The 27,955-nt window shown below is 43.1% G+C and overlaps 1 protein-coding gene across 1 annotated transcript; it reads right to left on the bottom strand.

Moving 5' to 3' along the window:
* Positions 1-70: 70 nt before the first annotated feature.
* On the bottom strand, positions 71-27,899 carry LOC309338556 (uncharacterized protein C1orf198). Its single transcript, XM_081855881.1, has 4 exons — positions 27,473-27,899; positions 14,016-14,066; positions 4,953-5,480; positions 71-3,318 (listed from the first exon to the last, which is right to left on the bottom strand). Exons 1-4 carry the CDS (start codon positions 27,818-27,820, stop codon positions 3,262-3,264), a joined length of 984 nt encoding a protein of 327 aa, XP_081712007.1. The 5' UTR covers positions 27,821-27,899; the 3' UTR covers positions 71-3,261.
* Between the last annotated feature and the right edge of the window lie 56 nt (positions 27,900-27,955).

Genomic DNA, 27,955 nt, shown 5'->3' with positions numbered 1-27,955 from the left:
ATCAAAATGTCAGAACCATGTCAAGGAGGAAGAGGCAAGGACATCAAAACAATAAAGGCAATGAAACTGGTTTATGTCAGGTGCCTTTAATTAAGAAGTAATTTTATACAAAATGTGACCAAGTATTTTGAATACGAACTTCAATAAAAACATATCTAAGAAAGGGAGAAGCATCCGATTTAGCCATCAAAGCACAGTAAAGGGAAAGGAAGAGTAACGGTTTCTGCAGTAGACATTTGCTGACTGGTTGCACTGAGTACAATCTATCAACATCTTCTGAGTTAGCCTCACTGTAGGGAATAGGCTGTGTACAAACACTTTAGAGGAAGTAAACCCTAAGTGTATAAGATGAAAGACTCCAAAACAAGAGAACAGAAGAAGAAAATAACACAGATCCTATCCGTTTATCCACTGTCAGTGCATGAAAACAGAGATTTTTAAAAGATGCTTCTCTAGGCCTTAGGGCATTCTCTTTCATGGGCAAAAAAAATATGGAAAGTGACATTACTTGTCTGTTAAACTGAAAATATATGCTTCTTGAAGTTGTCAACACAGAGAAGAGGACCTGAACTAAAAAAAGTCACACTTCACATTATTCAGCTTTTATATGATTGCAAATATTCCCTTTCAAATGCCAAAATGTGAATCAGAAATGCCTTCATGCATGTAGAACTTGTGCTCAATCATAGCGTTTTGTTGCTTTTTAATACCAAATGTTTTTTCTAATTTAAAAAACCATTCTGAATTTATTTTACAAATATTAAAGTGACTCAAAAAACTTGTAAACGTAGCCATAAATAGATCGCTCACAAACTGCTACCAGAACTTCAAGAGGCTTTCTTCTGCTAAAATCTCTTCAGCCTCTTGCCATTTTGAACTGTCAGTATCCCAAGTTGAATAACTAGCAGTGTCAGGAAGCTGCCTGTTACTCAAGAGTCAATTCACATGGAACATGGCAGCACAGTGACGCAGCATGACAGGTGCTGCTACGGTAAACACCGTGTGATGGAGAGATGCATTGCCAAAGATGCCACAGGGACCCACAAGTTATCCTGAGCTCTGGAGTGTGCATCTGAGTGTTTAGAGATGCACATATTTAACCTGCCTACATTGCTGTTTTACCACAAACACCCATGTGTGAGAGAGATGGGGACACAGGAACAGCATTTCCTTTAGTGTTCCCCCATATTTTCTTATTTTCCATAGCAACACAGATGGACGTGTCTTTGGAACAAAGACTTAGAAGAAGTCTCTTCATTTGGTTTGATTAATTGTTGCAATCTATGTTTCCTGCAGAGCACATTGAGAGAACAGGAGATTGGATGTACAGAAAGTGGACTGAAGTAGAGCTTATGTAGATGAAGAGGAATTTTCAGGTTTTAGTTTATACACTAGTGTGAGGTCAAGCAAACAGAAATCTCAAGGTTGCGATAAGCTACCTGGAGGAAGCTACTAGCAAGTGCTGTTACAAAAAGCACTGAAAATAAAGAGGGGATGTAAGTTTGCTTTTTTTGTCCTACAGAAGTAGTCTGATGCAAACTTTGTGGGATCTCCACGAGCTGGCACAAAGAACCACTGCCTTGGGTCAATACTCTAGAAATTCAGTTATTGGGATTTTAAATCGCAAGAATTTAAAAACAGAACATCAGTCACCTTTGGCTTTGAATTGGACAGATCACTAGTTGTGCGTAAAGGGAAATTAAGGCTCGAAGGTGATAGGTATAGCATTGAAGCAAAATGGAAAACCACAACGCACTGTCAGGTGGCAGTTCTACTCACACACGTACATTTTAAACAGCTGACAACAATGAGGCCTGGTCTACATATGCAGCAGAAAGAAGGAGGTGCTAGAATCCTGAGGTGGTGGATTGGACTGTATAATTTCAAGCTATAGTGGAGGGGTGCCATTTTTGAATGACCAACCCATTATATAAATAGCTCTCTGCAAGTTAAAAAAAAAAGCAACTAACAAAAACTTAGCACATCAGGGTGTGTGGGTGTGACATGTTGGGAATTCTAGCCTCACTAAGGGATGCAGCACCAGAAATTAGTCAAGATACCTTCAAGAGAAGCTTATTACTACTACCACTACTACCATTATTATTATTACTGAAACAATTAAAAAAAATCCTCTCGGATAAGGTGGCTGGATTCAAAAGGACAGAATGCCAACACCTTTAACCACCTTGTCATACAAGGTACACCTGATGAAATCCCCTCTTCTACACAACTAATAAAGGATGTAGGACCCCTGTCCTCTTTTGAATTTGACCACCCTACAAGTTTCAAACATGGTGGATTACTGTAGAGTTTTCTTTTGTGGGAGGGGCAGGGAAGAGGCATTGACACTCCTACAGATTGGTGTGCAATGCCACTCTTAAGAGGAATGCTAAGAGGTCTCAAGAGAATCGGTTGTTTTGCAAGGTTGTATTCACCCAAAATATTCTTACTGAGTTATTTTTCAAAGATAAAAGAGAAGCTTCACTGAAATGTATTTGTGGGGTTTTGTCTTCTCTCTTGCCATGTCCCTCTCTGCATTGGCTTTGCATTTAGGCAAATTATTTTCCCAAGTACAGCTAAGGTGCTGGTTTGAACAGCCTCCTTTGTAAAAGCTTTCCCATTTCAAAAATATTTCATACCACATTACCAATATCAGCATTAGAAATAAGTTGGTCAAACTAAACATACCTATACAAAAATAAAAGTGTAAAAATCTGTAGCCTTAATTTTCTGTGTAGTTTATTTGAAACAGATAAGATTAATTTTGGTTTTTGAGCTTTGTGCTTCAGCAGAACCTAGGCCTACGGTGTTTTGCCGCTGCACCATCTCCACGTAAATGGCTTTCTTTAAGTCATGTTGCAGCCCATAAGGTGTAGTTTTGTATATGAAATGAAAATAGGTGCCTCTGTCGCGTGGCTTCAACTTCTCTCTCTCTCTCTAGGTCAGATCCCTCCACCTTGTCCTTAAAACACATAACACTAATTAGGAAATGTATCCTGTCCCATCTCCAATATAACAATTCACCCTATAGAATCATAAAGAAAAAAAAAACCATACTTCTAACACTGGACAATTTCAAAATACAAATATCCATATGGTTTTACAAAAAAGTGTAAATACAAAGGCAACATTTAAAACTGTTGGAAAAAATATTAGTTTGAAAGATCAAATAGAAGCCAATACCAATAAAATAAAATAAAGTAGACTGGAAGAGAGATGTTTTCTCTTCCTCCAAAACTGAGCTGAAGCTATTTTGGTCCTTTACCAGTTGTCTAGAAAATCAAATCCGGTCTTCAAGATAACGTTATTTGCATTGCTCTGCAGAGACACAAAAATTAGAGAAAGTGAATACTTAAATCATTGAAACTAAGTTAACCCTAATCAGTAACATACACATATACACAATAAAAGGTGCTTCCTGGCACAAGTTTAATACTGCAAGCAGGTTGTTGGGAAACAGATCCCGCCCCCCATTTTTTGATTTCCCCCAGAAAGGATAAATTTAGATTAAATTGGGGTAGCTGGCATTTTAATAGCATTATATGGACACAGTAAAACAAGAACAAAAAACCCAAACTCCATAAACGCACCCAAAATTACATGTGAGCATCAGAGTCCCCTGTTACCGCAAGTAGTGCTATGGAATTCGAAATTCGCATCGAAAATCTTACAAGGCTGGATTTGGGGGAGGAAGATTTCAATCTCTGGTTGCGTGTGTGCGTGCTAGCAGAAAAACCTAACCTCAAAACCAGGTGCTGGGAACATTAGGCCTACCAGATGCTGCTGAACTACAACTCCCATCATCCTTGGCCACTGGCTATGCTTGCTGGGTCTCCTGGGAGTTGTAGTTTAGCCATCTGATGGGCCAAAGGTTCCACTCCCCTGCTCTAAACCAAGTCATGTGGGGACTCATACAGGATTTCAGGCGATTCAAATGGCAAATGTCGCTACTATATAGACCGTATTTTTCGCTCTATAGGACGCACTTTTCCCCCTCCAAAAATTAAGGGGAAATGTGTGTGCGTCCTATGGAGCGAATGCAGGCTCCTTGGCTTCAGGGATAGCCGCCTGAAGCCTTCGGAGCGCAGCGCAAGTTCCCGCTGCATTCCGGAGGCTTCAGGTTCCTTTCACTGAAGCCAGGAGAGTCTGGTCTTTGAGGCTTGCGCTTCCCCCCACCGCCAGCCCCACAAGCTTGGGGGGCAGCGGGAAGGTGGCGTGCCGCCTTTGCGCTGCTCCCCGACCTGGTCTTTGAGGCTTTTCCCCAAGGAGGGAGAAGGGACTGACTGGCAGTGTCAGTGACTTCTCCCTCCTGGTCGAAAAGCCCACAGGAGCCGCATGCTCCTTAATGGGTGCGTGGCTCCTGTGGGAATTCCCCCATCTCCCACAATAGCAGGGAGAAGGTCTGGGAGAAGCGCACAGGCTGTGCGCAGCCTGTCCGCTGCTTCCATAGCTGGGGGGGGGGGGAATCATATTTTTTCCCCTTGATTTCACCCTCTGAAAACTAGGTGCGCCCTATGGAGCGAAAAATATGGTTTACATTTGAACCTTGGAAGTAGAACAGAATTCATTCTGGAAGAATATTCAAAAACCAAATCGTGGCTCCTGCAGCCACTCAGAAGCTGTGGAAGCCGCGTCGGATGTTTGGCTTCCGAAAGAACGTTAAAAAAAACAGAACAGTCACTTCCGGGTTTCGATCGTTTGGGAGCCAAAACATTCGAGTTCCAGGGCGTTCGACAACCAAGGTACGACTGTATATTAAAAACATATTGAAAATGCATTAGCATTTATGTTGGAGCTGGATTTAATTGGCAGAAGAAAAAGAAACAAGCTTAGTGTTTAGAATTATATGAACTGCTAATCTTCTCAAGCAGCATTTGCAGAAGGGTGGACTTTTGTTTTGTTTTGCAAAGCACTCAAATAGACAAAGCAAGGGATTAAAGACCAGCTTTTACCTGCACTTCTGAAAGGAAACCACTATCAGCCTCCTCACTTTTGGTCCCAGTTGATGAGAGTTTTTCCACTGGCTCAGGACAAACATCAGGAGGACTCGGCTGGCCAGGCTGAGGTTTTTCCCATTCTATTGAAGTTGCAGCAAGAACAGGGGTGGTCAATTTTTCAGGTTTGCTAGCACTAGGCTTCTCTGCTTTGGTTGCCTCTTTTGGACCAGATTCTTGCCTGTAGTAAGGCTGGAGGGTCTTCTCTCCTTTCTCCATGGACTTGATCTGGCTTGGGGTCAGAGAACAGAACTCAGACTGTTCTCCATCACACTTTGAGCGCTCAGCATTGATCTTCCAGAATGATGACTCCTCCTCTTTCCTAGCTGGCAGAAGCCCCTCTGAGTTAGGCGTTTTAGCACCTTGTGCGGGCTTGGGGGCTGGGGGCCCTGGAGCGGTTTTGGTGGTCTGCTTTGGCTCGCTCTGCAATGCCACTGCACTTGGCTCTTGTATGGACAGAGAAGCAATGCTGAACTCCATCTGACTCTGTTGGGGATTAGAAAGAATTAATGTCAACTCTCTTTGCATGAGAAAACGCACGCAGTGGAGAAGTTTAGCGAGGAATGGTGGTGGCTGTTTTAGAGGTTATGGGTGAGGATCTGGCAGACTGTGCCACAGCTACCTGGTACAGTGGTACCTCGGGTTACATACACTTCAGGTTACAGACGCTTCAGGTTACAGACTCTGCTAACCCAGAAATATTACCTTGGGTTAAGAACTTTGCTTCAGGATGAGAACAGAAATCAAGCAGCAGTGGGAGGCTCCGTTAGCTAAAGTGGTGCTTCAGGTTAAGAACAGTTTCAGGTTAAGAACAGACCTCTGGAACGAATTAAGTTCTTAACCCGAGGTACCACTGTACTTATTGCCTGCTGCAGGTAAGCTGTGGGCAGAATCTGGGACGGGCACACAATTTTGACGGTTAGCACAAACACAGCCTAGGTTTTGTGCCAAGTAAAGGGGGATTCTGCAACCTCTAGAAACTGTGCAAATAAGACAGATTTGCCATGCACTTGCTTATAAGATGCAATCCATTATGCCCAACGAAGAGCCAAGCAGCGGTTAGAGAAGGGGTACCAGATACTACAGATTTAGCTTCCTCTGACGAATGGCCCACAATTATCTAAGAAGTACACAGCATAAAAGGAACTATCATAAAGGGCCATGAAACAAACAAACAAACAAAAACACACCACACATAACAGAGAAAACATTTTTGGATGGTAATCAATTTCACTCCTACGCAAGGTTGGCCATGCGCATTACTACACAATTCAGGTTTCAAATCTAGTCTGAACATCAGGACACTCTCCATCATGCTTGAATTGACTGGCTCCACAATTGCTCAAACCCTAGTTGAGAACATGCAGGAACAAACAGATATAGCTTAAAGCATAGGGTGACTGACGTGTGATTCCTGAGATGCTGTAGTACTACAATGCCCATCATCCCTGGCCACTCGCCATACTGGTTGGAATGATGAGTGTTGGAGCCCAACAACATCTGGAGGACCATGGGATAGTCATCCCCAGTTTAAAGTAACTTGAGAAAACTTGTGCCAGTGGCTTGCAACATTAGAGGCCAAATGATGTGTTTTCTTGGCAAAGAGGCAATTCAAGCCCAGCTTTTGCTCGGCTAATGGGGAAATTCTAAGATGGCCTTCAAGGAAGAATGAGAGGAGGCAGGAGAGGAGACACACCCATTCCAACTCCACTTTTACTCCAACCAGGCTCACTTTTGCTTTTGGAGTCTAGGTTTACCTGGTGGAGAACGCTGGACCTTTTCGCTGCCCATCATCTTATCCCTTGCAAAGCCAGCTTCCTATCCCACCAGCATTATTATGTTTCACTAATGTTCCTTCATAGTATGTAACAGCTTGATCAGTTTTCAGGAGGTATTTAATGTAAGATATAGGAGTTGGGTCTTTAGTGTGGTGGCAACCGACCCTTTGGAACTTCCTCCCGGAGTTCCATTTCTATTGTCTTTCTGACCCCAATTGAATTATTTTTATTTCATTTATTGAATTTGTATGTATACCACCATAGATCTCAGGGTGGTTCACAACATAGAATAGGGAACGAGGCAGAAGGCTTTCTCAGTAGTGGCGCCCACCCTGTGGAACACCTTCCCATTAGATGTCAAGGAAATAAACAACTATCTGACTTTTAGAAGACATCTGAAAGCAGCCCTGTTTAGGGAAGTTTTTAATGTTCAATGTTGTATCGTGTTTTCAATATTCTGTTGGGAGCCACCTAGAGTGGCTGGGGAGACCCGGCCAGATGGGTGGGGTATAAGTATTATTATTATTATTATTATTTAGACCTTCCTTTTTCAGGAAGCCTCTTAAGTGGGTATCTTTATCTCATACCAGATTAGAAATTGTTTTTCTTGTTGATGTTCTTACTCTGAAATCACTTTGAGATATTTTATGGGAAGCGATTCATAAACAGAGACGAAAGAAAGAAAGAAAGAAAGAAAGAAAGAAAGAAAGAAAGAAAGAAAGAAAATTAAAAAGTGAAACAAAGCATACAGAGAGGGAGAAGGAGTGGATGAGTTAGTTCCCTGGTAGAATGAGTTTCAACAGCTTCCAGATATTCCAAACTGAAAGCACACAAAACACATGTCCTGTTTCAGGCCATGTGCTCAAGCAGCAGGAGGTAATGTATGGCTTGGGAGATGAAGTTTCCGGCCTGGCAAGATTTTTTTCCACTAGAATAACTGGCCAGCAGGAGCACTTCCATGCAGTGGCAGTCTGGGGTTCTGCACACTATGGGGTAGGGAAGCTCTGGCAGACCAAAAGCTTTATATTGCTGAGTTCTGAAATTACAAAATTCAAGGTCACGGTTCTGGTCTTCTTCAAAATAATCTGCCTAAACACTGATTTCATCCACAACTTTATCCCTCCCTCTCATGTTTCCCTCTCATATTTCTGGCCTATTCCCAAGGCAGCTGATTTAGATCCGCAGTCCAAAACAGCCAGAGGGCACCAAGTTGGCAATGGGTGACTCAGTGCAAATGGAAAGGCACAACGGGCTTCAGTTGCCACTGCTGACAATGAAGAATTGCCAATATTTTTAAAGCTCTGTCCCCAAGGCAATTCAGGTTCTGTGGACAGAGGGGAGAACAACAGGATCTGACTAACTGACCTCTTGGTCTTGCACTTCATTGTACATTAATGAAAGGTTTATTCCAGTATTGTCTATCTACAACCATTTATTACTGTATTCATTTATTTAAGGCATTTATGTACCACTTAATCATTATTTACTGATTTTATAATTATTTTTATACCACCTTTTAATAAAACTCTTAGGGTATTTTACACCCGCTAACTCTAACGTGCGATTGGGCAACCTGTGGCATGCCAGATGTTGCTGGGACCAACTCCCACTGGATCCAGCCAGCACAGCCACTGACCAGGAATGATGGGAGTTGTAGTCCAGCAACATGGAGTGCCACAGAGTCTGCTTTCTTTGTTCTAATGGCTAGAAAGGAGGCTGTGGAGGCTGTGCCAGGGTTCTCAAGAGAGGTTTCTGTGGCCAGCTTCTTTCGCCCTCACTGCAAAATGGTGCAAATGCCCTAGGCAACCAGGCGCGTGTTGAATTATAAGGCTGGCTCCCATCAAACTGAATGAAAACTGGATCTCTGCTAACCAGCTCTCAACTATGCACTAAAAACAGAGAAGGCCACAAGAATTCACAGAGTTATTTTTATAGCTTATTCACTGGTTGGGAATGTGCAGTATTTCGTTAAGCAGATAGCGTGCACAGCCAAAACAAGCTGTTTGGCTTGGCAACCTCAAAATAGAAAAAGGAAAAAACCCACCGGCAAATACTGAAACAAAGCCTGTAGGACAAGAGCTTACCACACCCACTAAAAACTCCTTTAAGCTCAACCTGTAGTATTTCAAGAAACAAAATTGCTGAGACGGAAGAGAGGAACCTAAAGTTGGCTGACTGACAAGAGTACGCCTGCAGTACAATCATATACGTGTCTACTCCGAAGTAAGCCTAACAGAGTCCAGTGGGACCTACTCCAAGTAGCTGTGTCTAGGATTGCGGCCTAAGTCTCAGCTGATTGGACAACCACCAAAGTATGAGGATTTCCTGCAAAGAACACAATGCCCTGCACTTAATGCCTTAGAACTTCAACAAAACCAAGATTACAATGCATCACTGAAACGGTACACAAAATAGCCTCTGACCTGCTGCTAGCTCCATACAGTCTCACCTTGGAAGTCGAACAGAATGCGTTCCGGAAGTCCGTTCGACTTCCAAAACATTCGGAAACCAAAGTGTGGCTTCCGATTGGCTGCAGGAAGCTCCTGCAGCCTTTCGGAAGCCCTGTTGGACGTTCCGCTTCCAAAAATAGTTCGCAAACTGGAACAGTCACTTCTGGGTTTGCAGTGTTTGGGAGCCAAAATATTCGAGAACTAAGCTGTCTGAAAACCAAGATATGACTGTATTTCATTACATTTATTATTATAATTTTATGTCACCTTTTCCCCCAGGAGCTCAAGGTGACAGACGTGGTTCTGTCCCCTGCCTGTTATGCTTATATAACAATTCGGTGAGGTAGGTTAACCTGAAAGACTGTGACTGGCTCAAGATCACTCACTGATCTTCATGATCGAGTGGGGACTTGACCTCTGTTCTCCCAGTTCTTAGGACAGCACTTTAACCACTACATCACAATGGCTCTCAAATAGTTGCTGCAACAATGAAGAACCCCTTCGTCAATCACTTCAGGCATTTATATGCAGGCCACTCAGGGAACTTAAGACCATCAGACAGTTTGAGCCACCGACTCAAACTACAAATAAGATGATACTGCAGCTCCTTAGGCTGTTTGCCTTCAGATCCAGAAATTTAACTGGGTGTTGGGAGTCTCCCCCGTCCCATGCTGTGTGAATGTGAGCACAGCGGATAAGCACTGAGGTGATACTAGGATGGAGATGTGCAGCTATTGATGCTCTTTCATGTGAATCTAAGGGTCGTTTCTGCCAGGCTGAGACTGCCTCCCTGCCTCCACATGCTGTGAACTGGTCTAATGTTCGCCACACAGACTGGATACCACTGCCTGCGTGGCTTGTTGCCATATCGAGGCAAGTTGCTGCCAGGAAAAACGGGCAATAGTATTGGGGATGCTAAGTCGCTTTGCACATGTGGGAATTCAAACAGATTCCAAAAAGATTCCGAACAGATTCCAGAGAAAAGCTTGCATCCCACAGAGAAATGGTGACTTGAAAGAAGGAAGAGATTTAAATACACTGGTGCTCTTTACCAAATCAAATCATTCATCCATCTAACCCAGGAGAGTGCGCTCTGATTGGCAGCAGCTCTCAGGCAGAGTTTTAAGTCGATTTCCCGGTCCTGCTACTTAACTGGAAGTGGCAGCAACTGAATCCTGAACCCTCATTCCAAGCACATGCTCTACCACAGAGCTATGGGCCCGAATTACTGCCAAAACCAATGTTTCCATTTCACCCCCACAGTGTCATTCATCTTTTTTAGAAACCTCTAGTCTACACCAATCTACCCAAACTGTGGGACGTTGCTGCTCATATTTTTGAACACGCATAACCACAGCTAACAACCAGGTAGGCCAAGCATTATGTTTTGAAAGCAGGAGTGACAAAAACATATTTGCAGTAAAAGGAGCAAAGAAATAAATTAAAAATTCCAACATTTCTCAAAACAAAGAAACGGCTCTATCTTTGGCCAGCTCTCTTTTGAATGTGTTGATTTAGTAACATGATCAAGCTCCCAAAATATGGACAGCTGTAGGAAATTGTCAAATTTGGGGTCATGACTTGCTGCAGCCCAAGCCCTGCTGTGTTAGAACTACACAGCTGGCATGCTCTGGAGGACCCAGGCTGGCATGAAGGGGGAAAGGGGTTCAGGAGACCCTCCCCGCTCACTGCTTTTCTGCTCCTGGTTGCACTCTCCAAGGCTGCTTCTCGAGGGAGGGGGGAAGTATGAAACTGCTTATAATGTGAAGCTTGGCTCCAAAACTGGAGATCTTTTGTGCCATCATCTTCCCCCAAGCAAAATGGATTCAATTCAAGCAGGGAGCTCAGGGGAGGCCATTCTCTGTGGAATTTCTGGTACCTTCCATTATGTAGTCTCCACTGTATACAGAAAATATATTTTAGGATCTAACCTATTCTCTTGATTGTGATTTGGTTTAACTGTGAAGGGCAGGTAAGAAATCTAAGTAATAATATTGATAAGCTGGAACCAAGATGATCAAGGGACTGGAAACCAAGCCTTATGAGGAACGCTTGAAGGAGCTGTGTATGTTTAGCCTGTGAATGTTTATGTTTAGTTTCAATTATCTAAAGGGCTTCCAGATGGAGGATGGAGCAAGCTTGTTTTCTGCTGCTCCAGAGGGTAGGACCCAAACCAATGGAATCAAGTTACAAGAAAGGAGATTCTGACTAAACGTCAGGAAGAACTTTCTGACAGCAAGAGCTGTTCGACAGTGGAACCGACTCCCATGGACTCTCCCTCTTTGGAGGTTTTTAAGCAGAGGTTAGATGGCCACCTGTCATGGATGCTTTGGTTGAGATTCCTCATGGTCCCTTCCAACTCTACAATTATATAAAAATAAAAACAGTAACTGCATCAGCCACAGAGCTACATATATATCACTGCTTATAAAAGGCAAAGGGAGGGAATGAAATGAAATGAAATAAAATTAATTTATTACGGTCATAGACCAGAAAAAAAAAATTAATTAATTTCAAAGGGAGGGAATGAAACAAAAATGGAATAGGACATACTGGTGCTCCTTATGCCTGCTCTTACACTATGCATTCTGTAGAAACGTCAAAAAAGAACTCTTGGTGTATAAATGGAAACTACTACCTAAAAAGGTAAGAAAGGTAGAGCAGAACTTTTCACACTCAGTGACTTTTTGGGGTCCTCCTTCCGCCCCCACCACTACAACTACAACAGTGGTATATAACAAATGTTCAAAGGTGGGCTGGCAGATTGCAACCTGGAGAATATACATGTCGGGTTCAAATGCCCTGATTTGATGGAGCAAAACAAGGCAGGCATGGCCTTTTCCACCCTTTGCTTCCCCATGCCTTGTGACCATCCATCCACACCCTTCCGGTGGTGATCTGCTCTTGCAAAGTGCAGAACAGAACTAACAGCCAAATTGGGGAGAACTTGTGGCCACCTCTTTCCAGCTATATCAGGCAATTTTAAGCAATTACATTCTGCTGGTGGCACCCTGGAAACAACATGTGGAAGCTCAAACAGGTGATCTTTTCACTCAAGGTGTAAGTTGCTTTGAGAACTAAACCCAGGGTGGCACTCAATTAAATTTTACTCAGAAATTAATGGACCTAACGTAGTCATGTTGATGAATTTCAGTGGGTCTACTCTGCATAAAACTCAGCTGAATGCCACCCCCACTGAAGTCAGTTCCTTTTCATAAAGACTATTTATTCCCTGGCATTCCAGCTACCTGCTGTCAACATCAGATTTATAAAGTGACACCAGAAATTTATTCCATTTGGTTAGTGGGGGAAGCGTCATAGGAAGGACAGCAAAAAGGAGCCTACAACTAGAGCTATATTATTTTTCCATTTTAAAGAATCCCATTAAAGGGACCTTTAAACAAGATGAATTCTATCCTCCCACATCCTCAACATTATGCAGTCATTTTCCAGGTCAGTCTTTCCATGGAATAATAATATACTTGCCATTTAGATGCTGTTTCCCAAATGCCCAAAGCTCTCCACATTTATTCTCTCAGTGATCCTTATAGCCTGGTAAAGTGCAGCAAGTATTACTGTGACCGCTGAGCAGAGGGAGGGAGAGGCTTGCCCAACGTACAATTCAAACCAGGGACCCTGCTTGTTCACAACTTGCAAGCTTACCCACTATGCTGCACCAGTTCAAGTTGCGAGCAGGTTGCCTGTTATGCCAAACACATTTTTTCTTAAACCATAGCTGAACTACCGTATTTTTCGCTCTATAGGATTCACCGGACGATAAGACGCACCTAGTTTGGGGGGGAGGAAGCAAGAAGAACAAAATTCTGAACCCCAGAAGCCAGAACAGCAAGAGGGATCTGGCTTCTGGGATAGCCTCTTGCTGTTCTGGCTTCGGGGACAGCCTGTGAAGCCTCCAAAGGGCAGCAGGGTGCCTTCAGCCCGCTGCCTTGCGGAGGCTTTGCGCAGCTAACCCCAAGCTAGAACAGCGAGAAGGAGCGCTGCGCAGCACTCTGTCTCCCAGTTCTGGCTTTGGGCTTAGCCGCGCAGCCTGCATTCGCTCCATAAGACGCACACACATTTTCCCTTACTTTTTAGAAGGGAAAAAGTGTGTCCTATAGAGCGAAAAATATGGTACTTACATTTCAAAGAGCACATTCTAAGACAGGCTTCCTCAACCTCGGCCTCCAGATGTTTTGAGACTATAATTCCCATCATCCTTTACCACTGGTCCTGCTAGCTAGGGATCATGGGAGTTGTAGGCCAAAAACATCTGGAGAACCTAGGCTGAGGAAGCCTGTTCTAAGAGCTATAAGTAGTCACACTGAACACAATGGCATCCAGTTTTGAGAGCTAGACACTGTAGAGAACAGCTTTAGAGGGTGTTAGACTTTGCCCTTTGAGATCTGGGACCAAATCTTTGTCCGAGCATGAAATTCCTCGGCCTTGGGCTGGTTAGCCCCACACATAATCTACCCTGCATGGTTCTTGCGAGGATAAAGCAGGGGACTATGTTTACTTCAGCGGGTCTAACTCTGACTTGGTTGGCTGCAATGCAGTCTTATTAAGAAATCAATAGCCATTTTTGTATACCGTTGCAAGAAGTGATATCCAGTGAGCTCACACAATATTAAATGGCCTGCACACCAACTGCACGGGGGGGGAACTACTCTTCTTTTAAACTACCATTAGCATGGTATAACCCTAACCATGTGCAAAACTCAGGAGTGTCAATTAGGCTTAGTAAAACTTCCAAGATGAACCAACATGAGAATAACATAAGTTAGTGAAATTACCTTGGTTTCCCAGGAGAAAGGAGCAGAGTGTTCATCTTGCCAGGTGATATCCTGGAACATAATGGAAGAATAATTATGCACAAGTAAGCATGTAGACTTTTAAATGCCAAAGAGATGACATTTTATAGTAGACCTTAATAATATGTAATACAGTTGAAGGATTTTACAAAATGTCTGCTTTAATCAGCTAGCGGATGGAGAAAGACAAGAAGTAAAATAAGAGGCACTCTCTTGATGAAAAGTCTGAAAGGGCCAGGCTCTCACTTCATACGCCGATTTGTAGAATAAATCCACAACATCACATGCTCAAATATCTGAATGTGCTTTTATGACAGAATATTCACTTTGCTCTAAAGTGGAGATCTAAAGAGACACTTGCTGATTCATCTTACATCAAAAAAACTTTATACACTCAAAGAATTGTGGGATTTGAAATTGTGGAAGGATGTTGATGCAGCCGGCATTCCATGTTTACTGCCTCAGATGCTCCCTTCAAAACTGACTCGATTATTAAGAAGCAAATATTATTCCCCTTGCTTTTAGCCTCTCTATGCAGAGCCCATCTGGGTTATTTCTGGCTCACATGTCACCCTTCATGTGAACTCAAAATAAAAAGCTGGAAGCCAGTTAGAACTTCTGCTGCTGATATACAAAACAGAACAGAATTCTTCTCTAGCTCAACTGCACTGACAGGAAATGTTATTTTGGCCTGGATCTAGCATACTCTCTCTATTGCATTAGCTTATTGAAGTCTTTTGAGGGTTACACACAGCACTACAGTGTATGTCTGTGAGAATGTGTACAATTGCTGAATAAGGGCAGCTATCTACATGGCTATCCACAGGAGAGACAGCGTTTTGGAGCCCCATTTTTGCATTGTAGTGTATTATGTTTCAAAACAGGATGGGGCAATTATTATGTTTGTGTTTTTTTAAAAAAAATGGTGCCCCCATCGCCTAGTTGGGCGAAAGTAGTTTCTCTTCACACAAACAAAGGGGTAGGCTTCTGCCGGGTATTCGTTTGTGTGTTTGGATTGGACTTTCATACTGGAAGAAAGTAACTTTATGTTTGAGAGTAACCAAACTTCTGCATAGACCTGCCCACGTTTGGGAATTCTAATCAGAGGTGATCTTTATTCTGGATTAGAACACTTTTGTGCTGACTTCACCATCATGGGCTCAGACCCTATGCCCTGACAGAACATAGCCTTCGAAAGATTATTCAGGTTTTGGTGTGTCTCCAGGGAAAAGGAATGCCAACGTTATGGGGCAGCCACTGGGAACACCTCTCTGCTCCTTCACAATCCCAACTTTGTACACTCACAATAATCTTAAAAATTGTATTCCTGGCTATTTTAGAGGTCATGCTTAGACACAGATGTAGTCTCTTGGGTTGGGTATGCTAGCTCTGTGTGATTTATTTATTTATTTGTTGGAAATGCGTTGAGATCTAACACGGCACACAAATGATTAGCAGAATAAGAGAAAGGGGAATATATAAATGTTTTGATTAATGTTCCAGCACAGCTTAGAATAAGTCTCTTGGGAGGAGTATAAGCCATCAGAATTGAATCCCTTTCCCCACCTCCCCCGCCCGTGCTCAGGAAATGGAGCACTTTCTCTAAAGAGATGCCAAGGATTTAGGCTTTCGTTCACCCGGCAGCACATTTAAGGAGCTGGAGTCTTTGTTGGCCTCTGCTTATCTGAATTCATGACAAAAATGCCATCCACAAACAAGAATTCGGTCACAGAGCTAACCTCAGCCGCCAGCTGCAAAGCATCAAATGCAGAAAAGTATGCAACTAACAGAGACTTCTTCCAAGCAGCTTGTTTTGAAAAAGACATTGGAATTCTAAGATGCGAGAGACACTGGTATCGTTCGTTCCTGATGGCGAATGACATAAGCAGGGATCTGACCATTTATCAGCGCTGAAGAGCCAAATGACTGCTCTGTTATCCAAGTCAGCACAAAAGATTACTCTGTTGGCAACTGAGGCTGTGCACACACGCCAGTTTACTCGGCATCCAGTGCACCCCTGCCACTGGTTTTGGAAGGAGTCTACGCGTTACTTTAGCCACAATCCATATCCATCCTGTTGTTTCTTATGAAATCTTGCATTTTGAAACGTTCCCCCCCCCCCAAACCAGCTTCAATCTGAATTAAGAAAAAGAACGACTAAGCTGTGCTTTAAGCCAGCAATTTGCTCACGGCCTATAAATGCCTTACAGCAGCAGTTCATAACATAATAAAGGACAAATTTAATAAATAAGGAGGAGCATTTTTAAAAATAATATTGAGAAAATGTGGAAAAAAATATCACAAAGGAGTCTGGAGAGCAGAAGCCAAGAGTTCTTCTGCCTCTTCTTTTTCAAAAAAGCAATTTATTCCAAAATTTACTTTCCTGGTACTCAATTGGTTGTTACACACACAGGTTTCACTACAAACACTGGAGGGAGTGGGAGGCTGTGTCTATCATCAAGTGCGATTATGGAAGTCCCAGCTTGCCAGGAGAACCTTGAATGGGAAACTGGAGTAAGTGTTGCATTATTACAACTTTTCAGCACATAAGCTCGTTTTGCCACATGCATGAGCCTAGACTCATAGACTTGTAGAGTTGGAAGGGACCACAGGGGTCATCTAGTCCAATCTCCTGCAATACAGGAATCTTTTGCCCAATGTGGAGCTTGAACCCGCAACCCTGAGATTAAGTGTCCCATGCTCTACCAACTGAGCTATCCCAGAATATAAGCCTTAACACTCCATTACCTAGCCTTCACTGCTCTTTTTGAGTAAGTACTTCCCTGTTGACCACACGGGCAGGATTGTTGGCCCCTGTGCAGACCACAGACTGCTAAATGCATTTCAAGTAACTGTACTTGCTACCTGTTTGAAAGCAGTACTGTGGTACCTCTGGTTATGCAATGCTTCAGGGTTATGAACTCCGCTAACCCGGAAGTAGCTGCTCCTGGATGCAAACTTTGCTCCAGGGTGTGAACAGAAATCGTGTGCCAGCGGGAGGCCCCATTAGCAAAAGCGCACCTCAGGATAAGAACGGTTTCAGCTTAAAAATGGACCTCTGTAACGAATTACGTTCATAACCAGAGGTACCACTGTATTTAGAATATGAAAGCTTTCTCCATCTTATGAAAACAAATAGTTAACAATAACAGACCCAGCAAAGACAAGTTAGCAATACGATGTGCGGAAGGTGGTGTATTTCTGTTGATAGTTAAGAACAGGCATAGCCAATGTTGTGCTGTTGACAGAGTGGCGGACTATAACTCCCATCAGTCCCAGCCTGACATAAAGTATCTGGGCAAAATACCAAAACAACATAACCATCCTAGAACAATAGACAAACACACAAAAATCTTCAAGCTGGTGTAGATTGAAACATTCACCACAGAGAGTTTCTGACCTATACCCACCTAATCTAGCAGAACTCACAGCATGAACTAAGGCCATCACGTAATGGAATGTCCTCATCCATTTTTTTCAGAGGACGGCTTCCAAAGTAATCTTATTTCAATCCAGTTCCCCCTACTTGAAAATGGCATTCCTCTTATTTAATTCAACCTACAGAAACTCAAATGTAAGAATATATTAAACTGGTAATAATAAGCTCTGTGGAAACAGAAAATTGCTGGTTTTCTGCCTCCACATAGATCCCCAGGGCAACCCAAATATATTTTTCTACACTGTGTTCCAACTGAGGATCACAAAGAGCTCACTGAACATTTAAGAGTACCACAAATGGATTTGCCACATATGGTTAGGGGTGTTTGTGCACCTTAGCTGTACAAGCTTGAGACATCTTGTCATGTTCTCCCACCTTACAATATTTAGGGCTTCTTAGTTTAGAAAAAAATGTGAGTATCTTTTCCCCACTGGAGAGTCCAACCAGATGATCATTTCTGTTGTCCTTCTTCAGCTCTACAATCTCTCTCTCTCTCTCTCTATATATATATGCCCATCTCTCAGAGACTTAGCCTTAAACATGAATTATTTAAAATGGAAAAAACAACTTCTCCTCAGTTCTTCATATCATGGAAGGCAGGGGAATTACTTGTTCCATACTGGTTTTGACTTTCAGCTAAGTAAAAGAAAATATTCCAGTTTCATTTTTAGATACCCTCAATTTTGATCTAAATACTTCAAACAGCACTTGGGGGCGACAGGGACGATCCTATGCAACAAGACCAATTTGGAGTTAATTCAGGCTGCACTCACTTTAAATCACATGTGGTTACAAAATGCAGATTAGTTTGCCATGCGACTGGAGAATTGGAAAAATAGTTCTGACAGTTGTTGCCTGACAGAATTAAGAGTTACGAAAACAAAGTCATAATATGCTGTGCAGCATGCAGATAATCAAGAAGCCTAAAGGATTAAATGTGTATGTGTGTGATGTATTCAAAATATACTTTTAAGCAGGGGCTGGACAATAGCCCTGCTATCTTGCAAGCAAGATGCGCTCAAGTCATTCCTCCCAGTGTTGGAGGAGTAAATAATCTCCTCCGCAGCTCCAAACAAGGGTGGGAGGCTGTAATTTGTGCTAGCTCCCTGGATGCAAGCAGAGTACCAAACCCAACCTCTGCCTCTCCACCCCGCTGCTCCCCAACAAAGGCCAGTCTCTTCTGCATCTCACTGGCTCCAAGCTGGAGAGGGTGGGCTGAGGTTCACTGGCTTCTTTCTGTACCTGCTAGGTTGCTAGAACTCCAACCACTGTGTAGATGCAGAGAAAGCCAGCACATTTTAACCATGCTTCACAAGCTCTAAGCTGGAAGGGAATGGCCGGGGCCCATTGGAGTGCAGGAACCACTGGTCCATCTTGCTCAGAATCATCGACTGCACTGACTGGTAGTGGCTCCCAATAGCTTCAGACAGGAGCGTCTCCCAATCCAACTTGCAGAAGCCTGAGATCTTCCACAATGGTGCTATGACTCTCTCCCTATAGAGGACACAGAGAGAGCTGCTTTATACTAGTCAGGACACTGGTGCACCTATCTCAGTATTGCCTATACTGACTGGCAGTAGCTCTTTGGGGTTACAGACAGTGGTCTCTCCCAGCCCTACGTGTCTCCCCACCACCACTACCAATTCCTAGTTGCATTATATGCCAGCATTTTAAGGGAGGAGAAATTTATCAGCTTGCTCCCAAGTACAGAGGTACCTTGGTTCTCAAATGCCTTGGTTCCCAAACACCGAAAACCTGTGTTCCGGTTTTCAAACGTTTTCCAGAAGCCAAACACCCGATGCAGCTGTTGGCTATTGTTTCCAGTGCGCCTGCACCAATCAGAAGCTGTGCCTTGGTTTTTGAACATTTTGGAAGTCAAACGGACTTCCGGAACAGATTAAGTTTGGAGCTTTTGTTTTTGCTATTTAATTTGCGTTGTTGTTTTTTTTAAGGCTTTTTCGGTTAATTTGTTTTTGTGACTTTGTGGAACCCACTTCAGCTACTGATTGATTAATTGTGTGATTGCAGAAATGGATAAAAGTCCCCCATCCAAACAATGACTATCATCAGTGCAGGTAAGGAAAAATAATGATTTTAAATTTTATCATCTACACTACTGTCTTATTTATTTTATAGTACAGTACATTGATTATTGCTTTCATTTTATGGATCAATGGTCTCGTTAGATAGTAAAATTCATGTTAAATTGCTGTTTTAGGGGTTGATTTTAAAAGTATGGAACGGATTAATCTGTTTTGCATTACTTTATATGGGAAAGTGTGCCTTGGTTTTGGAACGCTTTGGTTTTGGAACAGACTTCCAGAACGGATTAAGTTTGAGAACCAAGGTACCATTGCATCATTAATCCAGAGTTTTGTCTAATTATTGACTATATAGGCATAAGACTGTAAATTCAAGGAGGAAAGATTTATTATTTCTTTTCACTGCATTTGAGCAGGATGGGGGGGCACAAGTGAACCAGGACTCAAAACAACAGGTTTTTAAAAACTTTTCTGGGCACAATAGTTTGTTTGTTTTTTACTATAATTTTGATGAGAAGTTTTTGTAAAACACCTGTTTTTCAGGGACATGTAAAAAATTTTGTGCCCTAGGCTCCTTGGGGAGAAAGGGTGGAATGTAAATTCAACAAATAAAGCAGGGAATCGAACAAAATTGATTTTGTTATTAAGTTGCACAGTACAATAACATGTTATAAATTGCATGCCATCTTTACACAATTCATGTGATAGTTTCGGAACTTTCAATGAGATAAGATGTCAAAAATGAGCACCATAAAAAATGCATGCAAAAAAATGCTCTTTGCCAAGCAGCTGGCTTGGGACATCCAGTATACAGAATGCAGAGAGGAAGCTTATTAATCTTTCTAAGCCTTTGGAGAACCAGGAAGGTGCGTTTTTAAGGTGGGGAAAATGCATTGCGGGCATATTCAAATTCATGCTCTGCATTTTAGTAACACTTTTTTAAAAAAAAGCAATGCCAGATGGACAAATTTGCATCCTGGGGCTGGATCCGGCCCAATCGCTTTCTAAATCCGGCCCGCGGACAGTCCAGGAATCAGTGTGTTTTTACATGAGTAGAATGTGCCCTTTTATTTTAAATGCATCGCTGGGTTATTTGTGGGGCATAGGAATTCATTCATTCCCCCCCCCCAAAAAAATATAGTCCGGCCCCCACAAAGTCTGAGGGACAGTGAACCGGCCCCCTGCTGAAAAAGTTTGCTGACCCCTGAATACCTTTCCTTCTTCCATTCCTCCTTCCCACCCATTCCCAAGATCTGGAAACCTGTTTGCCTTTTTTTAAAATCCAAAAGCAAAAATTCTCTGACATACCATTTTCTGGTTTATGATACAACCGCCATGCAGATTTTCAGAGTCCGTTTTTATCACTTTGATTAGCAAGGCCAAGAAACTTTACTACAATTAGTCTTTATACTGGACTTCCAAATTAGCATCCTCCTAGTTGCCTGAGGCATTTTAAAAGTTGCCCGCAGTCAACATGGCAGGAAAATTCTAAAAAGGCAGAGCTGGGATTCAGAAAGCCATGCAGCCCATTTGGTGTGTTTTGGGCTTGTGTTTCCCAAACAACAACTCCCTAACTCCAACACGACATGGGAAATCATTTATTGGACTGGAGATTTTCCCAAGCAGCTTATGATAAGACACAGGGTCTTCTACTCAATGACAAAAGATTGACAAATCAACTGAAAAATAAAGCACATATGTCCAAAATTCCCCAGTATGTCTAACGTAAATCTTTAGATTCCATTCAAATTCCCCTTCCCTCCCTCCACAATTCAGTTGATTTTACGCAATCAACAGCCAAGCCGCCTTGTAGTTTGTCATCTAATTTAAGGCAGCCTATCAAAGGAGAGGCCACGGTGCCTTAGAGCTCAACCCAATTCACATACCCATCTTCAATCACCTAAACCTCTGTCAAGTATGACTTGACTTCCCCTCCCAACCTATAGCTCTAAGGAAAATCAAGCCAAAGTCATAGACTTGCACTATCAATTACATATTTAGGATGCACTTGGGCGCAGTGACAGTCATAGAAGGAATTATGCTGGTGCATTTTTGGTAGGGGTTGTATCCAGATTACTATTATGCTACTATAACTACTAAATGGTGGCGCTGTGGTCTAAACCACAGAGCCTAGGGCTTGCCAATCCGAAGGTCGGCAGTTCGAATCCCCGTGACAGGGTGAGCTCCCGTTGCTCGGTCCCTGCTCCTGCCAACCTAACAGTTCGAAAGAATGTCAAAGTGCAAGTAGAGAAATAGGTAATGGTCCGGCGGAAAGGTAAACAGTGTTTCCATGTGCTGCTCTGGTTCACCAGAAGTAGGTTAGTCATGCTGGCCACATGACCCGGAAGCTGTCTGTGGACAAACGCCGGCTCCCTCGGCTTATAGAGCGAGATGAGCACCACAACCCCAGTGTCGTTCGTTACTGGACCTAATGGTCAGGGGTACCTTTACTTCTAAAGGTAAACGGCATTTCTGTGCGTTCTGGTTTCCGTCATGGTGTTCCGTTGCACCAGAAGCGGTTTAGTCATGCTGGCCGCATGGCCTGGAAAGCTGCCTGTGGACAAACGCCGGCTCCCTCAGCCTGAAAGCAATATGAGCGCCGCAACCCCATAGTCGCCTTTGACTGGACTTAGCCAATCAGGGGTCCTTTACCTTTTTTATTATTACTACTAGTACTATTAAGCATCTGCTCCATTTTCCAGCTGCTTTGCCGCGTGTATCAACCACCAAGAGATTAGCAAAACCTAAAAACAGTTATAATTAGGACCATTAAATTTTCTTTTTCCACACTCTTGTTTTTCCTGGCTCAACAGCAGCAGTGGAAAACCTGATTTAATCTTTTTAGAAGGTGTCTTAAAAACATCAACTCTTGGAATAGCCACAGTTATTATACCACCAGACTTCCCTCAAGATATGTGGAACAGCTTGCCAGATTCCGTGCATTGAATGTAAACATTTCCTCAGCTCTAATTCTTATTTTAGCAGTAACTTCCTACTGCCTTTTGCTAAACTTATTAGTTGTTAGTAAAGACACACACATACCCTTCTAAAATAAGATAGGTCATTTTTATGAATGAACTTTTAGGACAGGCCTACTAAAGTATTTCCACTGGTTCCTTTGCATTCCTTCCATTGTTTCCTGGTTATAATGTTTGTTTTCCCTTCAGTATTTCACCTAATTGAAAACTGCTGGCTTAGTTTATCTGCCACTCAACAACCATAAGATGATGGCCAATTCTCTAACAGCTAATCAATCATGAGACTGTTTTGATGGACCATTATTCGTAGATCTTTTTTCCAACATCCAAACATATCTACATAAAGAACACCCTACTGAGAAGACAGTTACTTTCAAACTGTGATTTGGGAAGCCATAAGATTACTTGGAATCTCAGGGGGTCCTTCAGTGATGAGGCCAATGCCAGTGGACAAGTTTCTGTGAAAAGGTTTCTTGCTCATGACATCTGAAAACCCTTGAACCACAGGTATGGATGGTACTTTGACATATTTCTATGAGATTACCCCACTGCCCCAGTATTGATTTAGGAATACTTGAATGAAGTCCATGCTACAGTGTGTGCGTGTGTGTGTGTGTGTGTGTGTGTGTGCGCGCGCGCACACACACGCATGTTCGGGCTATATGTGTCCTGCATCTCTTGTACATATTTTATACCAAAAAATACAATTATAATAATTTATTATTTATTTGCCACCCATATGACTGGGTTACCCCAGCCACTCTGGGCAACTTCCAACAAATTAAAACACACTGAAGAGGGGAGTGTCGGAATAACTTTCCACCCAAGGAAAAGTGTCATGGAGTTAATATTGTTTCCTATCCTATATATATCTGTACACTGCCTTGTTATTGTTTAATGAACCAGGGCTTTTATAAATATAAATAAAATAGCTTGACCCTGACTATTCAAGACTACAATGGTACCTCGGGTTAAGAACTTACCATATTTTTCGCTCTATAACACGCACCCAACCATAACACGCATGTAGTTTTTAGAGGAGGAAAATCCGTAGGCATGCCACCCGTAGGCATTCACTCCATAACACGCACAGACATTTCCCCTTACTTTTTAGGAGGAAAAAAGTGGGTGTTATGGTGCAAAAAATACGGTAATTCGTTCTGGAGGTCTGTTCTTAACCTGAAACTGTTCTTAACCTGAAGCACCACTTTAGCTAATGGGGCCTCCCGCTGCCGCCGCAGCACAATTTCTGTTCTCATCCTGAAGCAAAGTTCTTAACCCGAGGTACTATTTCTGGGTTAGCGGAGTCTGTAACCTGAAGCATATGTAACCTGAAGTGTATGTAACCCGAGGTACCACTGTATTGTTGTTTAAGGACTTTCTGACACCAGTGTTAGGGGCTATACATAGCAGTACATCTCATCTTGACTATTCAGTCCCAATCCAGATTTGCACAGGTAAAAACCACTGGGGACCAAAGGAAGTAAATAGTAATCCTGCATTGAAACTCAAGGTAAATAATCTAATACCTCAGAATATATTTACTGTGGACAGTCAGTCATGTTAGCTTATTGCAGTCCAAAAAATGGAAAAGAAAAGATAAAGAGTTCTGTGGCACCGTGAAAAGTAATGTACATTCTCTCTGTCTGCAAAAACATTAAATAAAGAGTTTGGGTTATAAATGCACATGGAGGGAAGTACAACAGGGAAAGGTGGCAAAACTGGCAATAGGCCAAGACTTATGGTTATTATTATTAATTTATACCCCGCCTTTTTACTCAAGGCAGCTTCCAAGTGGCTTGAGATGATGGCACAAGCACAAGTGAAACTAAGGTTCTCCACTCAACAACCACCACGTTTTTCTTCTTGCTTTTATTATGCATTTTGTGTTTTTGGTCTTGTATTTTCATGTCGTGAACCGCCCTGAGATCTACGGATTAGGGGCAGTACACAAATTTAACAAATGCATAAACAATCCCTCTTCCTTTTCAATAATGGCAAGCATCTGCTTGAAAACAGCATCTTGAAATGAGGTCAAATTCTCCAAAAGACCCCAAACGAATGGCTAGATCCTCAAAGCCTTTGTTTTTCACAAAAGCAACCATGACAAGCATTTTCCTATGAGGAAAGGTTGAAGGTGCTGTGCATACTTAGCCTGGAGGATGGATAATTAAGAGACAACACAATAGGCATCTACAAATATTTGAAGGGTTGTGACACTGATGATGGGGCACATTTATTCTATGTCGCTCTAGAAGGTAGATCTCAAATAAAGATAAGGAACAACTTCCGGAAAGTATGAGCTGTCCAACACTTAGACAGAACACCTGGCGAGGTGGTTGGTTGACTCCCCGATATTTTTTCTGGCAGGGGGGTTCTGTAGGAATTGAGTTACTATACTGACAAAGCGTGCCTACTTTAATGTATTTTTCAAATCAGGCAAAGCCCTATTTATTCTCACAAACTTTTTTAATGGATAAGTTATTTGGTGTTGTACAGTCGTCGTTTTATCATCTGGTTGTATTATGTGTGGCTTGGTATGATTTATTTTATTCTAGTTTTAGGTTTCCTTTCTGTCAGTTACATTGTTTCTGTACTGAACTACTTTACTGAATTGCATTTTTTAAATCAATGTATGATTTTAAGTGGTGTTTTTAAACAAATATGTACACCATCCAGAGAATTGAGTGTATTGGGTGACTACTATTAAAGAACCAACAGACATGTTTATATTTTTATTTGAAAATTCTATTGAGCTGTGTTTGGCTCTCCTGACACAAGTTAGGTTTGCCGCCTAATGTTTTGGGTTTTTCCCTCCATCTCTACAAACAGGCAAATTTTAAACATGGGGTAAATACACCTACCACCTTCTCAGCCCAGTTCATGTTCATTGGTCTTGCCTATGCCTCTGAAAGTTCAGGCCAAAGTTAACTAGTCCAAATCAGCATTTTTTAAAAAGCTACCGTTAAAACAGTGGCAGCCTAGACAATGCTACTTGAAGAAAATATTGTCCATGCTTGAACATATGCAAGATTGCCTTTGCCTGCTTAGGATAAGGTAGCAACCATGAAGAACAAATGACACCCTGTTTCACTACTGCTTCCAATGTTCTCATTATGACCTCATGAACTGCCTTTGTATAGTGATGTAATGGCATGTTGCACAAATTATTGACTGGTTTCATTTATTTATGTGCTGCCTTCCCACAGTTAGCAGTGCCCAAAGCGGCTTACAACAAGCACCCACTTGAACCAAAATACAAAACAGGTTAGGGGGAGCATTGTGGCGCAATGGGTCAGTGCATCTGGCTGTTAACGAGAAGGTTGATGGTTTGAGCCCACCCGGGGACAGTTGTGGGGAGGATCTCGACCCTCAGGGTCTGCTCCGACTCTATAATTCTATCTGGACAAAAATAAACAATTCAGCATACATGGAATGAATTCACTATTATGAAAAAAATAATCTAGACCCAAATACAAAGCAGAAAAAGTCAACAGTAGACGAAGTTCTTGGTGCTGGTCTCTTCAGCAGCCCAGTTTCAATATAGTTCAGAGGGGAAGAGGTCTCACCAGGCTAGGTGATTTGCAGCCTCTCCACAGCCCCCTGGACTTTCCAGCTGCTGGTGCTGGTCTTACTGCTATTAGTTTTGACAGCTGCGGCTGTGATGCATGAGAAAAGAGACTCTACAGGCAAAAGTAAAAGCACATCATCTACACCACTGACAATAAAATGAACAGTTCCATTGCAACATTTCCAACAATAAAAAGCAGCAGCAATAACAAAAATACTAAATGAGTTGGTCACTTGTTACATAAAGTCTCCAAGTAACTTAAAGCATATAGCTAACATTATAATAATACACTTTTGCACAAGCAATTCTTTTTGAAAAAACACAACTCCAAATAACAGCAGCAGAAAGCTTAACAACAAAAGCTGCACCAGTTTTAAGTGGTTAAAAGAACAACACTCTTCAGTTACCCCACTCATCAGCTACTGAAAATGCAGCAGTTTAATTTCTGCTGTAAAAGCCACCCTGTGAAGTTGAAGAAGAAACCACTGCAATGTCTTATGTTGGAATCCTAAGCACCCCTTTCATCAGAGTCAATCCGACTGAACGCAGTAGTACTTACTTCCAAGTAAGCATGCCTAGGATTACACTCTAGCACTGTGTACACATTACTGGGTTTTTCTCAATTCAGATCGAAGCTAGTCTTGGAGGGAAATGCATCAAAACGTGGTATTTCCTAAGAAACAACAGGATAAAGAATTGTGGCTTATATTGATTGTGATTGTGTGTGTGTGTGTGTGTGTGTGTGTGTTTTTACACTGCTTCCCAAACCAGCAGTCGGAGTTTGCTTGATGCAGAGTAAATGGCAGCGTGAGCACAGCCTAGGTCGGAGCACTGGGAACCTTCGGTCATCCAGGTGTTGTTAAACCCCATTCCCATCAGCACCAACTAGCACAGCCAATAGTTCAAAATGCTGCGGAGTGCCAGAAGCTTCACAGCCCTAGGGAGATGTCCTTTAGTACTTGGACAGCATGAGATACCCAACCCGCAAGCCTGCCAAGGAGTGATACATGCTTCTCTGCCATGTCACTGCAAATCTCAGACTTGGGGGGATCTGGCTATGCTCAGTAAGGAGTGGAATCTGCACTCTGTACATGTCTAAATGAAATCTCTCCCTGCAACACATGTTCCACTAGCACCGAAAACTACTTCTAGAGAGGAATTCTTCAAACCCCTGCCTTGAATAAACAAACATGCTTTTTTAAAAGGAAAAAAAAATCATTCCTCTGCTTTATATTCTTTCTCCTGCAAATCTCTTTTCCCCCAGAGGCTACCCTCCCTCGACACCATCGCAAGGGGGCGTAACACTGGACGCCAAGCAGATAGATCCCCGCAGCGCAGGCCCGGATCCGACAACAAACCGTGCTCCTGAGCATGTGCAGAGTCTCCTTTCGCTCGGGGCAGGATCTCACCTCGTCGCCGAAGTGCACCACCTTCTGGCCGGTGTTGAGGCGCAGGTTCGGGTAGCAGACCGGCGGCGGGGGTCCCCGGGCGACCCCTCGGTGCGCCGCGTAGCGGGCCTGGATGTGGGGCTCCACCAGGGTCCGGTCGATGATCTCGTCCTGCTGGCGGGGCGGCAGGCGCTCCCACTCGGGCCCGTAGCGCTCGCGGATGCGCTCCTTCTCCGCCATGATCTTGCGCGCCATGGGGTTGAGCGACGAGAAGTAGCTGAAGCGCTTGCGCTCCCGCTCGTCCAGCGGCCGGTTGCCGTTCAGGGCCGCCGTGCGGGAAGCGGCGATCGCCGCCGCCATCGAAGCCATCGCCGCCGCCGCCCCCCGGGGCCCTGGCGCGCGCTCGGACGCCGGCGTGGAGCGCAGCCGAGCCGGGAGCACAAAACAACTCGGACGCCCGCCGCCGCGCCCTCCTTCTCCTCGGCTCCGCGCACAGCTCCGCTT

This window comes from Podarcis erhardii (assembly GCF_964252035.2).
Source record: "Podarcis erhardii genome assembly, chromosome: 3".
NCBI classification, from domain to species: domain Eukaryota; kingdom Metazoa; phylum Chordata; class Lepidosauria; order Squamata; family Lacertidae; genus Podarcis; species Podarcis erhardii.
The sequence above is the reverse complement of the archived record's forward strand: the minus strand, read 5'-3'. Positions and strand labels throughout refer to the sequence as shown.